Below are 12,516 nucleotides of genomic sequence, written 5' to 3' on the forward strand. Positions count from 1 at the left end.
GAATTTTTTCTTAAATGCAGTACCAGTTACGTAAACTTTTTGGGCGCTTATAGGTTTGGGAATTGGCTACCGTGACATGAGCGCTTTTAGCAACGCTCCGAGCCTGGCTCTGCGTGATCTGAGTAGGAATAAAACTATAAATATTAATATTATTTTTCTACCCCTTCAAATTATCTTCGCTTGCTTCAATGACTACTGTTTCCACTCCAACCTTAATGATGGGATACCTCGATACGTGTGCTTTGAAAAGAAATGCACTTACGTACGAGATCGATTAATTACCGTATGGCCGTCCAAACGTCACGGCAGTTTACACTTTCTTTCTGTAATCGTGACCTTTGTGACTTCGGTTTTGGTGAGTGACACTGTGATAGCTTGGGAGCCTGAGAGCCGAAGCGGAACTCCCACATTTGTAGTGGTCATTTTATCATGAGCCAAAGCTTTCCAACCACCCAACAGCCCAAGCTACAAACCATTCCCCCTCCGCTTACCATTTTACCACCTGCGTGTAATAACGGCTGGCACCGATGCTTAAAAAATGTGGCAATGTTAACGTGAGCTTGGGTTTTTGACGTGAAAGTATTCTCTACCGAGCACTTAACAAGTCGCGTAATGCCTTACGAAGAAACCAAAAACGCGCGACAAGTTGCCTCAAAAAGAGGTATCAGCCCGAGTCCTCCAGCACAGAGGCATTTCTGATACGCTGAAAGCAGTTAGGCTTTGCAGAGGCGTGCATGGAAGTGCAAAATTAAACAGAAAAATCATCCAGCCTTCCGTCTAACGAAGGCAATCGAACGCGAAGCTCTTTTCGTGCAAAATAGAATGGGAAGGGGTGAGAGTCAAAGACGCTGCAATAAAAAGACCAAACTGCGTGCTGGTCAAATTCAAAGCTCAACTAGTAACAGTTTATATCCAAAACCCATACGAGAAAGCTTTGCGATAAACCATTATCGCCGTTAGACGGAGCAGTGCACGATTTTTGAAGCATACGTGGCAGCTTGTAAAACTCCACCGTAGCATTCAGTTGTGAAACTGAGGGCAGGCTTTTGGCACCCTCCTGTCTCTCGTCTTTTCCTCACGCGGCTATTGTTTTTTGACTAGCCACCAACTAGCCAGCAACCAATGCAAGACTTGTAAAGCAATGCTTTTCCACGACGGGCAATGACGTTCTACTGCACATGCGGTATTTATTCTGTAAACAATTCCCGATGGCTGTAGTAACCGTAGTTCTGTTAAATTAAGAAAGTTTCTACCGAAGTTAATGAAGTTGCAGAAGCGCCATTCATCACAATTTCAGTATTGAGGTAAATTTTAAAAGGTTCCCCCAACTTTGTCTTTCGCTTGTGCCCGACAACGTTTCGTCATCAACTGCCTAAGGCAAGCGCCGCAGCATTCCTGGATCGGCTAGACACACCGGCTTTGTAGGAGCTTTAACTGCACTGTTTTCCTCGATACGCCAAACTGCATGCAGACAAGAAATATTTCCACGAAGGAATGGTCTTTCACTTCCAGCTTGACTTCCAGCTTGGTGCATTGAGCGCCGTCTGCTATTTGTAATTACTGAGTGTGGGCGTAAATCACACACATGACATACCTCGTAAAGGTTCCCTGCACGCGCAAAATTTACCAGTCTGAAAAAGTCCTTGTGGTTATCTTCACTTTGCAAGCCGCAGCGCAGCAGAACGACAGAAAGCCATGCACAACAATGTTGCGTTGACCGCCACCGGCATTCCACTCACGAGCGGTTCGCCACGGGCGGAGCTGCTCGCTGAAGCGATGGTGGTGTCATGCAACGGCTTCCCGGTTTTTATAAGAAAGTGTTAAAAAAGTGGCAGGTGAGTTGCCACCCTTTCACCCATATTCCTTATTGTTGCCTTAAAGAGGCCATGCAGACAAAATACAAGGTTGTTTTATTCGAAAGATTTCGTGTTTTGTAGTGCCCCAGCGTTTGTCCGAAAGCAAGCGATGCCGTATTCACTGAGAAATTAATCGATTTAGGTTAAACTTTTGATTATCTCGCCGAATCGTGTGTCTTAACGACGTCTGCAATGATATTATCACAACGGGTCTTCAAGCTAAACTTTGTGTGAAGCGGAGACTTTGTTCACCGTTAGTCAACCTAGACGGCGCTGGCGGCATCATACTGCAGCGGGCCATTTTCTGCGTTTCCTTCGTTTTTGACCGTATTTGCATGTGGCTTGTTTTTGTTATTGGAGAAAATATTCGTTTCCTGAAACATGGGGTATCCTGGACAGAGTCCCGTAAGACACCGTGGTTCGCTCCAATCGGCCATTGTCGCGTAAGACAACTAACTCCAAAGCGGCGGACTGCTGTACAGCTAAAACAAACATAGTGCACGCAGTAACAAGAGCAGTACCCATCGGTACTTCTATGTTTACGTGTGCTTTCGTAACTTCCACTGTTTACCCCGCCAGTGTTGTGGGTATATAAAGAATGTGCCCTAAATTTAAGTCCAAATAGCTCGTTCGTAAAACTTATAAGCCCTGCTTAAATTGCGTTTGCTTTTGCCGGCCTCAGCCAATCTCAGAGCTGGCACATACGAGATCATAGGTTCTGTTACGGGAAATGAGCTAGTGGGTCGCATGGCCACTTCCTTTTTTCCTCATTATATAGCTTATTTGTGTGAAGTTTACGTCAAGAATAGTGTAAGTATGATTCTGAGGCAATCTTTCGAATGAACTAAACTTGTGTTTTGCCTGCATGGCCCCTTTAATTATTCTAAGTTGGTATTAAAATGACCCGATTTGTTATTCTGATGTGACAATCTTTAGAATGGACTATGGACTAAACTTTTGTGTTCTCATAAAAAATGTTCCTAGTAAGGTTTTGCTGGTATGCTATAGCTCCTGGTATTATAGTAATGATCTAGTGGAGGCCTCAGAACAGCTCCTCATGAAGTCTATGCACTCACGCGTGGTGCAGTCGATGCCATAGAAGCCAGGGTAGCAGGAGCAGCCATAGGGATCAGGGAGGCAGAAGAGCAGGCCTGCACATTTGGGGTCGCTGCCTTCGGCTAGGGATTGTACCTCCGTGCAGTTGTGGTTGCAGTTCTGACCAAAGTGGTAAGGCTTGCAGGCTGCGAGGCAAGGACAACAGCGCAGCACTTCACTCACAAGGCTTCTTGAAATGTATCTTTTAGGATGAGACCAAATTTTAAAAATTTGCTGGTTCATCAATGCCTCGCTCAATACTTCAGAGACTACCGAAGGAAAATGCAGTGTAAATTTTTTGACATATTATCAACTGCTGACGTTTGGTGCGGACACAAGATGGTAAAAATCTACCTTCTTTTTTAAATATAGGGAGGGGGGTGGGGGTAACGTGCGAAAGCTGCACCTTAGCTATGAGAGGCATTGCAGTAGGGGGCTCCAAGTAATTTTGACCACCTGGATATCTTATTGGGGCTTAGAAAGCTCAAAGCGCAGGCGTTCTTGGTCTCGGCCTACAAATGAAATGTGGCCACCGCGACAGGCGTTGAACCCGCGTCCTTGGGTTCACCAGTGCAATACCATATCTACTGAGCATACGTGGTGCGCTTGAGGAAGAATCCCACCTCCTACCCACTAGAAAATTTAAATTGTAGCAGCGGACGCAAATTTATCTCCTCCTCCTGTTCACTTTGTAATGTCGGTCTTCACTGGAAATTTTGCTCATTTGTAATGTTTAAATTGCTGTTTTCCATACCGCAATTCTTGCCCTTTCTATGGTAATTGTAATATTCGCACAGCCGTAATTCTGGCTGGCAGTTTATTTAGGGGAGTACCAACAATACATCTACACTCCTGACTTCCCGAGTACAACTAGTGCAAGTGGAGATCGCGGTCGCAACATATCCTCTTCTACTGACGCACTATTTACCGCCCTGGAGAGACGCCCCCGGGAGCTCACCAGAGCGGTGTCGGCGAAAGCGCGTGTGGCGTGCTGCTTCGCATATCATCTCTTAGGTGTATGGTCTTGAGCAGCGGTATGTCATCAATCACAGTCGTTTATACAGTAACCGAAGGCAATCAGACTGTGGCTGCAGATCCCCCGCAGGCTGAATTTGAATATGATATGTTTGGAGTTGTACAGCTCATGTGGGTATGATGGAAATCGTCAATGGAAGTTTCTATTCCACTTCACGCCACCACAACACGTTCAAGTCAAAGCAGATCCTCGCATGTATCAATTTAACGCCTGGCTCATGATCACCAACAATGAGTGGAGCTCTCAGAGTGCGTCAAGTGTTTTTTATAAGTTCATCGGCTCATTTGAACTTCCAAGAGGTATGCAAGCAGCAGTGAACAATTGTCCTCTACCCAAAGTGCATGCAAGGGTCTTTCCCACAAACAATGCAGTCCCCGCATTATTCATACTGCTGCCTTCATCCAATGTGGGACCAAAGTTAATGCAACAGACATTTAGATAATTAGTTTCTGTTAAGAGCATTGTGAAATCGGGATAAAGTCATAGAGCCACCTTTAGACAGTTGGGGCCTCTTGCAGGTGTTCAGGGCAACGAGTACGTAGAATTGTGAGAAAAATTATGTTTTTATACTGTGTTTCTACTAGCAGCAATTCAACCACCGAAAAAACTCATGTATCCTGTATACAAGTTTATGAGTATCAAAAGCCCGCGGTCAAAGTGTCATCCAGCAGCGCGGAGCCAACGTCACTGAAGGGTTGTACCTTCATCAAAATTTGCATGACCCTGCATCTGCCAGAGGTGCAAAATTTTTCCATCACTCCTGGTCAAACCTCAATGACGTTGTAAATGGAGAAAACTTCACTCACATGATTCACAATGCTGGCCACTAAACCCTGGAGGGCAGATGCACACACCGGTGATGTCATGGCACACTCCCCCATTTAGGCATGGGGGACAAATCTCCGCGCACTCATGACCATACTTTCCATCTTCACATGCTGAAAGGGTACGAAAAGGTAGTAGCCGAGACATTTCACCTGCATTGGCCACAAACTACAAGCCTGCGCAACAATCAGTGAGTAAACTACATTTCCTACATATACTACATATATGTGTTCCTTCGCGAACCTGATCCCGCCAGACGAAGTTATGACGGCACGTAAGAAACAAAAAAATAGCCGGTTTATTCCAGGACAACAAAACCGAAAATGGCATGCACAGAGACATCAGCTTGAAACACAACGGTCATAGGAACGACGCCACAGGGGAAGGTGCCTCAATTCACGCGCGTCCCCCGTACACGAAGGCGCTGGCATCGAGACGCCAACTGTCGGCGCTCTTTACCGCTATGCGCTACTTCGCTTCGTCTCTCCTAGACGGCAGCACCATCTGAATGAGGGATAGGGAAGGGCATAAGGCGCGTATGTAGAGCTGCTCAAGTCTCTGCTCATAGCACAATCGGTAGAGCGCCACGTACCTCGCGTGGCGACGAGAGGGCCCGGGATTAAATCCGGGCACCGCAGCATCAATGGCAGTTTTTCTGACCCCGCCACTTCCGTAACGGATATGACATCAGTAAGATCTTGGTGTAACCGGGCATAAAACACTTTTGTGTTAAATTTTCTTGCTCATGGAGTATCTCCAGAAATAAGCCATGACTCAATAAGTTCCAGAGCAAGTGGATTGGAGCGGGAGCTAGTTGTTCACTGCTACCCATTCGTTCCCTGCTGCATTGAACGCAAAGTATTAGAAATTTTATAGCTGTAGCATCTCTACTGCAGCCAGTCCGCGAAAATTCTCCAGCCTGTATAAAAGGGACAGACAACCAATATTTGTGGAATGCATATCCTCTAGCTCACATGAAAGCCAGCGTTTTATATATTGGGTAGCCACAGGAAATTTCTAAATAAACTGGCGGAAATTATTTCAGTCTGGCATTGAACTTTCTGAAGTCTGAAAGGTCGTGTCATGTTGCGTATAACCATGGCACTACTGTACGCATACAAACGACTCCGTCCATTTCAATGCGTGAGCGATTCAGAAACTGCATGAAGGAATAGGAAAGACTACATCTTATCATGGCTTTTAGCTGGGGTTTTCAAATACATCTTTTTCATCTCTCGTACAGTTAAAAGTATGTTTGGCAGCTCACAGTCATGGTTGCTAGCATTTCTTTAAGCAGGATACTTAAGGATGGTTCGCCTTTCAGATGTGGGGCCCTATAAGGAAAACCTTCTATTCAAGGTGTTTCAAGTGATGCCCTTTCATTTGAGATAGACACCACATGCCTTACAAAAATCAGTTCTCTGTTTTTTTAAGACTCTTAATGTGCATGTTTCCGCTGTTTCAGAAAAATTTCCGCCATGTCCTGGTGCCTCCAAGGCCACATCATTGAGCTTTGCTACTTCGCAATGAAACAGCTCAGTCACTGAGTCAACAAATAAGCAATGCTAGATTCCTGTCATCACTTTTTACAGAAGCACAACTCACCCCGCACAATGAGCCTGGACACTTGCTCGAAATCAGCACCCGTTGGTCGAAACATATACAGGCCACCGTCACCCAGCGTGGCACGGGAGACTTCCACCTCCGAGTTCTTGTTCTTCACGACTGGCCGTCCGAGGTTCACGCCACCCTTGAACCAGGTGACGCTATCACCGTTTGCGTTCTTCACTTGGGCCGTCTCGTACAAGTTGATAGTCTGGCTCAAGGCGTCTGGGGAATTCACTGGAACAAACACACGCACCGCACCATGAAGAAAGAACAAGTCCAGAAAAACTTTGCTGTTTGCTCTGTAACAATGCTGGCTGTTTTTTTTTTTAGAAGTGGTTGCTCAGGGATGGAGGAACATATAGCCATACTGTTTATGGTCAGGGTGGATAGAAGCAGTCATGGGCTTGTGGAGAGCAACATTGGCTTTTTGCAGCTTCTGAAGCAAGATTTGCCAAAAGGGAAATAGTTCAGAAATCACCCTGCGCTGCAGACTGTATGCAAAATGACAAAAACATTGCAAGGCTTGACAGCAGCGTGATTATAAATGCCTAGACTACAGATGTAGAGCCTCTCTTGAGACACCACATTCTAAGCCATCCACAAATGCTTCTGACCAAGGATTGCCCAGACATCTCACATGTGCTTCTGTGTCTGTCTGCATGTCTGCGTCTCTTAATGCATATATGCTGTGGGGATCGCGACTTTCACACGAACCCCTTTCTGGCTAGATTCCCATCGCGGCCGGCGCACAACGCGCCTCGCTCACGCGACGGGAACGATACGGGAGGGCGCCAGCGACCGGACGGTTTGTTGTCGCCCTGGTAGAGGTGTTGACCCTTTTCCCCTCTGCCTTACCCGAGAACCAGTTCTTCCTCGATACTAGCGCCACCAAAAGGCGAGGTCTGGTGGGTTGTCGTATGACGAGAGGACACTCTCTTGTCTTGGGGATCCGGTAGCGCGCGGACGTTCCGGCGCGCTTGTCCTGACCTGGGGAACGCGCCACAATGGGACGCGTTCGGACGAGCTAGGAGACTGCAACCGCGCTCGCACTCCGCCGCGCTCCGCTGCTCCGGTATGCCATCAGTGAGTCGAACCATCTCGATCTCTAGCGTTGTTTATTGCCTCGCTCACAGTGTTACCGTTATGGCTTACGATCAGTCTGTATGCAGTGCATTTGATTCGCACTTTGCAATCAATGCTGCCATTGGTGTTTTGCCCTCCCCGCCTCCTGCCTTTGTCTGTCTCCGCAAACAACGGACCCGTCCGCAGCCGGCGCTCGCAAGGCATGTTTGCTGAGCGCGGATGGCTGCGGGGTGGGAAATTACTAGTGTGTGAAATGTAGAATCCCACAATGCATACTGAAACAATAAGTATATCCTTTGCCTCTCGCTAATAAATGTACTTTCAGATCATATTCAAGAGTGAAACTGTTTATAACAACACCATTGTCTGTTTTTTCCGTGCCAATCAGCATATATATTTTTACATCACAGCTCTGCTGCAAGAAAAGTTATTTTTCGAAAGCCTGCAGTTGCTGGTGAAAGAATTGATGGCAATAAAGTATTCAGTGCCTTATCATTGCTTTACTGCTTCAAGCTTTGCTGCCACCACTTATCACACCTGAGAAGAAACAACAATTACACTGCAACCCTGTGAACCAATGGATTCTAGGTCACAGTAGACAAGTGGTTAAGGATTCATGCAGTTCTAAACGTTGAAGATTTCCTCGGTACTTTGCTGCTTCCCCATGCGAGACATGCACTTTTTCACATTATTAAAACTGGGAAAAACATAAACGCTGGCGGCATGACAACACAAAGCAAATAAAGTTATTACTAGAAATGAAGGTCTTATCATTCGTTAAATAAATGGTGTTAGCCTGGCTTCTTAGATAAATTATTATGATATAAGAAACTCAAACAAATGGACTCAGAGCAGATGATACGAGCCAGGAATGTCAGTCTTGAAGAAACAAGAACTGAAGGTAAGATTTGCTGTCGCTCTGCATAAGCTCTGCATGGCAGCCACAGCAGTCAGGCATAGATTTTAATGATAATATGACCACGTAAGTTACAAGTTCATTTCCTAAACGTTTGCCAAACACACAAAATTAGGAAACAAAAGAGGAAAGGGTGCCACCAACGTGCATACAGTTGAACATCGCTATAACGAACACTGATGTAGCGAATTATTGGCTATAGCAAACTAAAAACAGACTTTGGTTGGTCACGCTTTATTTCAACGAAACTTATTCTTTTATAACAAAACTGAAAGCATAAGAGCCGAGCGATATCAGATAAAACAAAGAAATAATTGACCAGGAAGCTGAGAAGCTAATTGTAAAACCACCCCGTAGTCCAAAACTGCATAAAGGCCCTTTTGTTCGTGGACACTGTGGCAAGCTTCATCCTGCTCAGTGCTGTGAGTATCCACCGAACAAAGATCACATCCTTCATCAAATAAATAATGACGCATTCCTGTTTGCTGAAGTGAACTCTATTCTGTTGTAATGTCACGTACTCATGTTCCAGTTCATTGAGCTCGAATTGCTGCAAGGAGAAAGGTAAGGGTTACCCGGTGTATAGTGGGTTCGAAGCTACAAAAAATGCATTTTGGTATCAAGTTTTTTTGCGCAAGCCAGATTGTCGAGTTGTTATAGGCGATTTTCACATCTACTGTTATAACGGACACCGGCTATAACGAACTAATTGGCTGTCCCGATGCTACTTTGTTATAACGAGGTTCGATGCTCGGAAGCTCCCATCCAGACATAACAGCGTATCGTCATTGTCATTAGCCTATTGATGCATCGACTGCATGACAAAGGCCTTTCCAATAGACTTTTTTTGGTTCCTATCCTGTGCTAGTTTAATCCATTTTTTCCCTCGCATTTTTTATGATCCCTCCATTGAGTTATCTGCGCTCCCCTACAAGGTACCATAAAGGGGTAGTAGTAGTAGTAGTAGTAGTAGTAGTAGTAGTAGTAAACGTTTATTGGAGCAAAAGGGAAAGGGAAAAGGGTGGTGGTGAAGCGTCCCTAGTCCAGGATGCCTCTCGACCGGGCCGACTCAATGGCCCGAGAAACCAAGGCCCTCTGGCGGGCCGGGTCCGGACTGGTCAGCTCAGTCTCCCACTGCTCCAGGGTGGGGAAGGGGGGTGGGTTAGGGGAGTGGGGACAGGAGTATACGAGGTGGAAAGTGGTGAGTGGGGTGTCGCAGTGTTGGCATTGACGGGAGTAGATAGTGGGTGCGATCTGGTGGAGGATGACGTGGTTGTAAAAGGTACCGGTCTGAAGGCGACGATAGATTATGGCTTGCTTGTTGGTTAGGGAGTAGTGTGGAGGGGGGTAAACTCGGCGGGTAAGGGTGTAGTGGGACAGAAGGGCATTGTACATGTTGTCAAGAGGAATTTGGAGGAGGTCGTGGTTGTTCGTGCGGGGTGATGGGATCACTTGACCATCGGTGGACAATGCCCGGAAGTGCAGAGCTTAGGCGGCGGCGTAGGCCGCTTCATTCCCCGGAAGGCCGGAGTGTCCGGGAGTCCAGACGATCGTAATGGTGGTCTCATCAGGTAGACGCTGGAGGAGTGGAATGGCCTGGGGTGGGGCTAGACCTGCCTGGTAGAGGCGGCATGCCTACTGTGAGTCGGAGACTACAGTGATGTGCGGATGCTTGGCGTGGGTGGTGGCTGCGAAGGCGATTGCAAGTGCTTCTGCCGTCTTTATTTGGTTGGTGTGCGTGGTGACAGCCGTGGAGATTCGGCCAGCGTGATTTAGGGTGACCAAAGTTGTGCGTGGAGCATAGGAGTCATAGGCGACGTCAGTATAACGGACCTGGGGGTCATCCGCTAGCTTCTTCATGAGACAGCGGACCCGCGCTTCCCGACGGCCTCGGTTGAAGGTGCGATGCATATGGCGCGGTATGGGGGAAACGTGGATACGGAGCTTGATGGTAGTTGGGAGGCGTTGTGGACGGTCTTGATTTAGCGGTGTAGGGTAGCCGAGCGTGCGGAGAACGGAATGGCCAGTTGGCGTGAAGCTGAGGCGTTGAAGTTAGGAGTTTCGGTGCGCCTCCACAAGCTCTCCAAGGACGTTGTGTATGCCCAGCTTGAGCAGTTTGTCCGTAGAGGTGTAAATGAGGAGGCCAAGAGCTGTTTTGTATGCTTTAAAAATGAGGGCTTCAATTTTAGCGGTTTGTCGTGGTCGAAGATTGAGGTACGGTGTGGCATAGGTGATTTTGCTGATCAGGAGAGCTTGGACCAGACGACAAATTTCCCATTCTGTGAGGCCGTGATGTCGGCTGCGGATTCTGCGGATAAGATGGGTTAGGCGAGTAAAGGATGTCTGGAATTGCGGAAGGAGCGTTGTACCCGTGCCGTCCCGATGGAAGGGGACGCCGAGGACGCGGAGGGTGGTCACCGAGGGGATACGTTCTCCTTGAATCGACACTTCAGGATCAGGTGTGGGAGGAGGAGGGTGGCCACGTGATCGGGCCCGCAGGATGAGAAGGGCTGATTTGGCAGGTTCACAGGTCAGGCCCCTGGGACGTAGGTAGTCGACGGTGGTGTCTACAGCTTTTTGGAGGGCGTCTTGATGTTCTCCACTGGAACCAGAGGTAGTCCAGAAAGTAATGTCGTCGGCGTATATGGCATGCTGAAGGTTGGGTATTTTGTTCAGAAGAGTAGGTAGTTCAAGTAATGCGTCAAGGGGTATTTAAACAAGAATACCCTGGCTAAAATGTGACCTATTGCACCGACGGAACAGCACACGAAGGAGCGTGCAGAAAATGGACATCAGTATGACATCACTCCGTGGTCGGAAACAAAGTGCCTTAGCCGTGTGCCTCCAACGCCCGTCAGAAACCTGTGACGCCCCTTCTCACACGTGGCCTGGTGGGGGGTGACTGAGCTCTGGTGAGTTCACGAGCTGATGCACGTAGCACGACCACTACATGAGAGCGCACGCAAGGTTCCTTTCATCCAGCGGCCGTGCACAGAGCCAGAGCTACAGGCATAACTGTGTGAGCGTGATGACGCTCTTCGGGTGAAGTCCTGTGAAGTGGATCTGCCGGTAGCACCACCCAGAAGTGTTTTGTTCGCCTTCGTGTGCAGTTTTTTTATTAGAAAAAAACTCTACTAAGGGGGGGCACATGTGAGGTGTGGCACTCGTGACGACGACGACGACGACAACGTGGCTGGAACATGCCGACAGAGTGCTCGTGGCTCTAATGTGGGCTGCAGGATTGCCCTCAGTGTGGTAGCGCAGGGGAAAAAAAGCAGAAAGCCCCATGAGGGGAGGACGTGGGCCAATGGGAAAAGACCACAAGCAAGGAGCAGGGAGGCCATGCCGGAACGGTGGGAAAATTTCCGGAGGAGTGGACGGAGCAGGGTCGCGGAGCGCGACGTCCAGGTGGAAGGTTCAAAGCTCGTCGGATTTTGGTGACTCGAGCTCAAGAAGCGTCTAGCGGGGACCTTTGCATCTTGGGGCCGAGGCGAGCCTCCTGATTCGGGAAGGCGCGCAACTCTGGCGTGCTCCGCCCTTCAATGACCAGCTAGCTGCCTGCTGCCCGTCGTGTACCTGCCCGTCGTGTACCTCCTAGTTGTTTGCCTGCCGCCCACTCCCTGCTGTGACCTGGCGCCCGGTAATGAGCTGGTGCCGACCTGACCGTTGTCTACAAGGACAACGGTACGTTTTTATCATCGACGTTCCGGCATGCGCGACGGCGTCATCATAGCCCCGTCGCACCGTGCTTCACATAGTCGCTAGAACCCACGATGCCCTGCGGACAGTGCGTCATCGGCCTGAACATTTGGTGGGGACTTGCCTGTATATTTTCTTTAGAACTGGTATTTCTCTGTGTTATGTACATTTGACGGAACTTTGAGTTGTAATCTACTATCGGGTGTAATTTATTCTCTAGTCTTCAGTATTTTCATGTGTGATGTGTTATCTCAAGAATATAGATTTGTTTGTTCCATCTCCAAGCGCCCTCGTCTAGTTATCGGCACTGTGGTAAGTCTTAGTTGCCACTGAATAACGAAAAATCGCCGGGGCTTTCTCTTATGTGCACAAACCGCTGCCCAGAAAGGCACTCTTAC

At 48.0% G+C, this 12,516-nt stretch overlaps 1 protein-coding gene across 1 annotated transcript in view; it reads right to left on the reverse strand.

Annotated features, from left to right (window-relative positions):
- Nucleotides 1-12,215, reverse strand: part of LOC144161760 (tyrosine-protein phosphatase Lar-like) — a 38,736-nt gene extending 26,521 nt beyond the window's left edge. Inside the window, exons 1-4 of the mRNA XM_077692362.1 lie at nt 12,164-12,215; nt 6,418-6,654; nt 4,794-4,925; nt 2,933-3,097 (exon numbers count right to left, since the gene is read on the reverse strand). Of these exons, the coding sequence (XP_077548488.1) occupies nt 2,933-3,097; nt 4,794-4,925; nt 6,418-6,654; nt 12,164-12,215 (586 nt within the window). The remainder of the gene's footprint in view (nt 1-2,932; nt 3,098-4,793; nt 4,926-6,417; nt 6,655-12,163) is intronic.
- Nucleotides 12,216-12,516: the final 301 nt, after the last annotated feature.

Source organism: Haemaphysalis longicornis, unplaced genomic scaffold (assembly GCF_048455015.1).
Source record: "Haemaphysalis longicornis isolate Haplotype H1 unplaced genomic scaffold, Haemaphysalis longicornis Haplotype H1 scaffold_12, whole genome shotgun sequence".
Lineage (NCBI taxonomy): Eukaryota > Metazoa > Arthropoda > Arachnida > Ixodida > Ixodidae > Haemaphysalis > Haemaphysalis longicornis.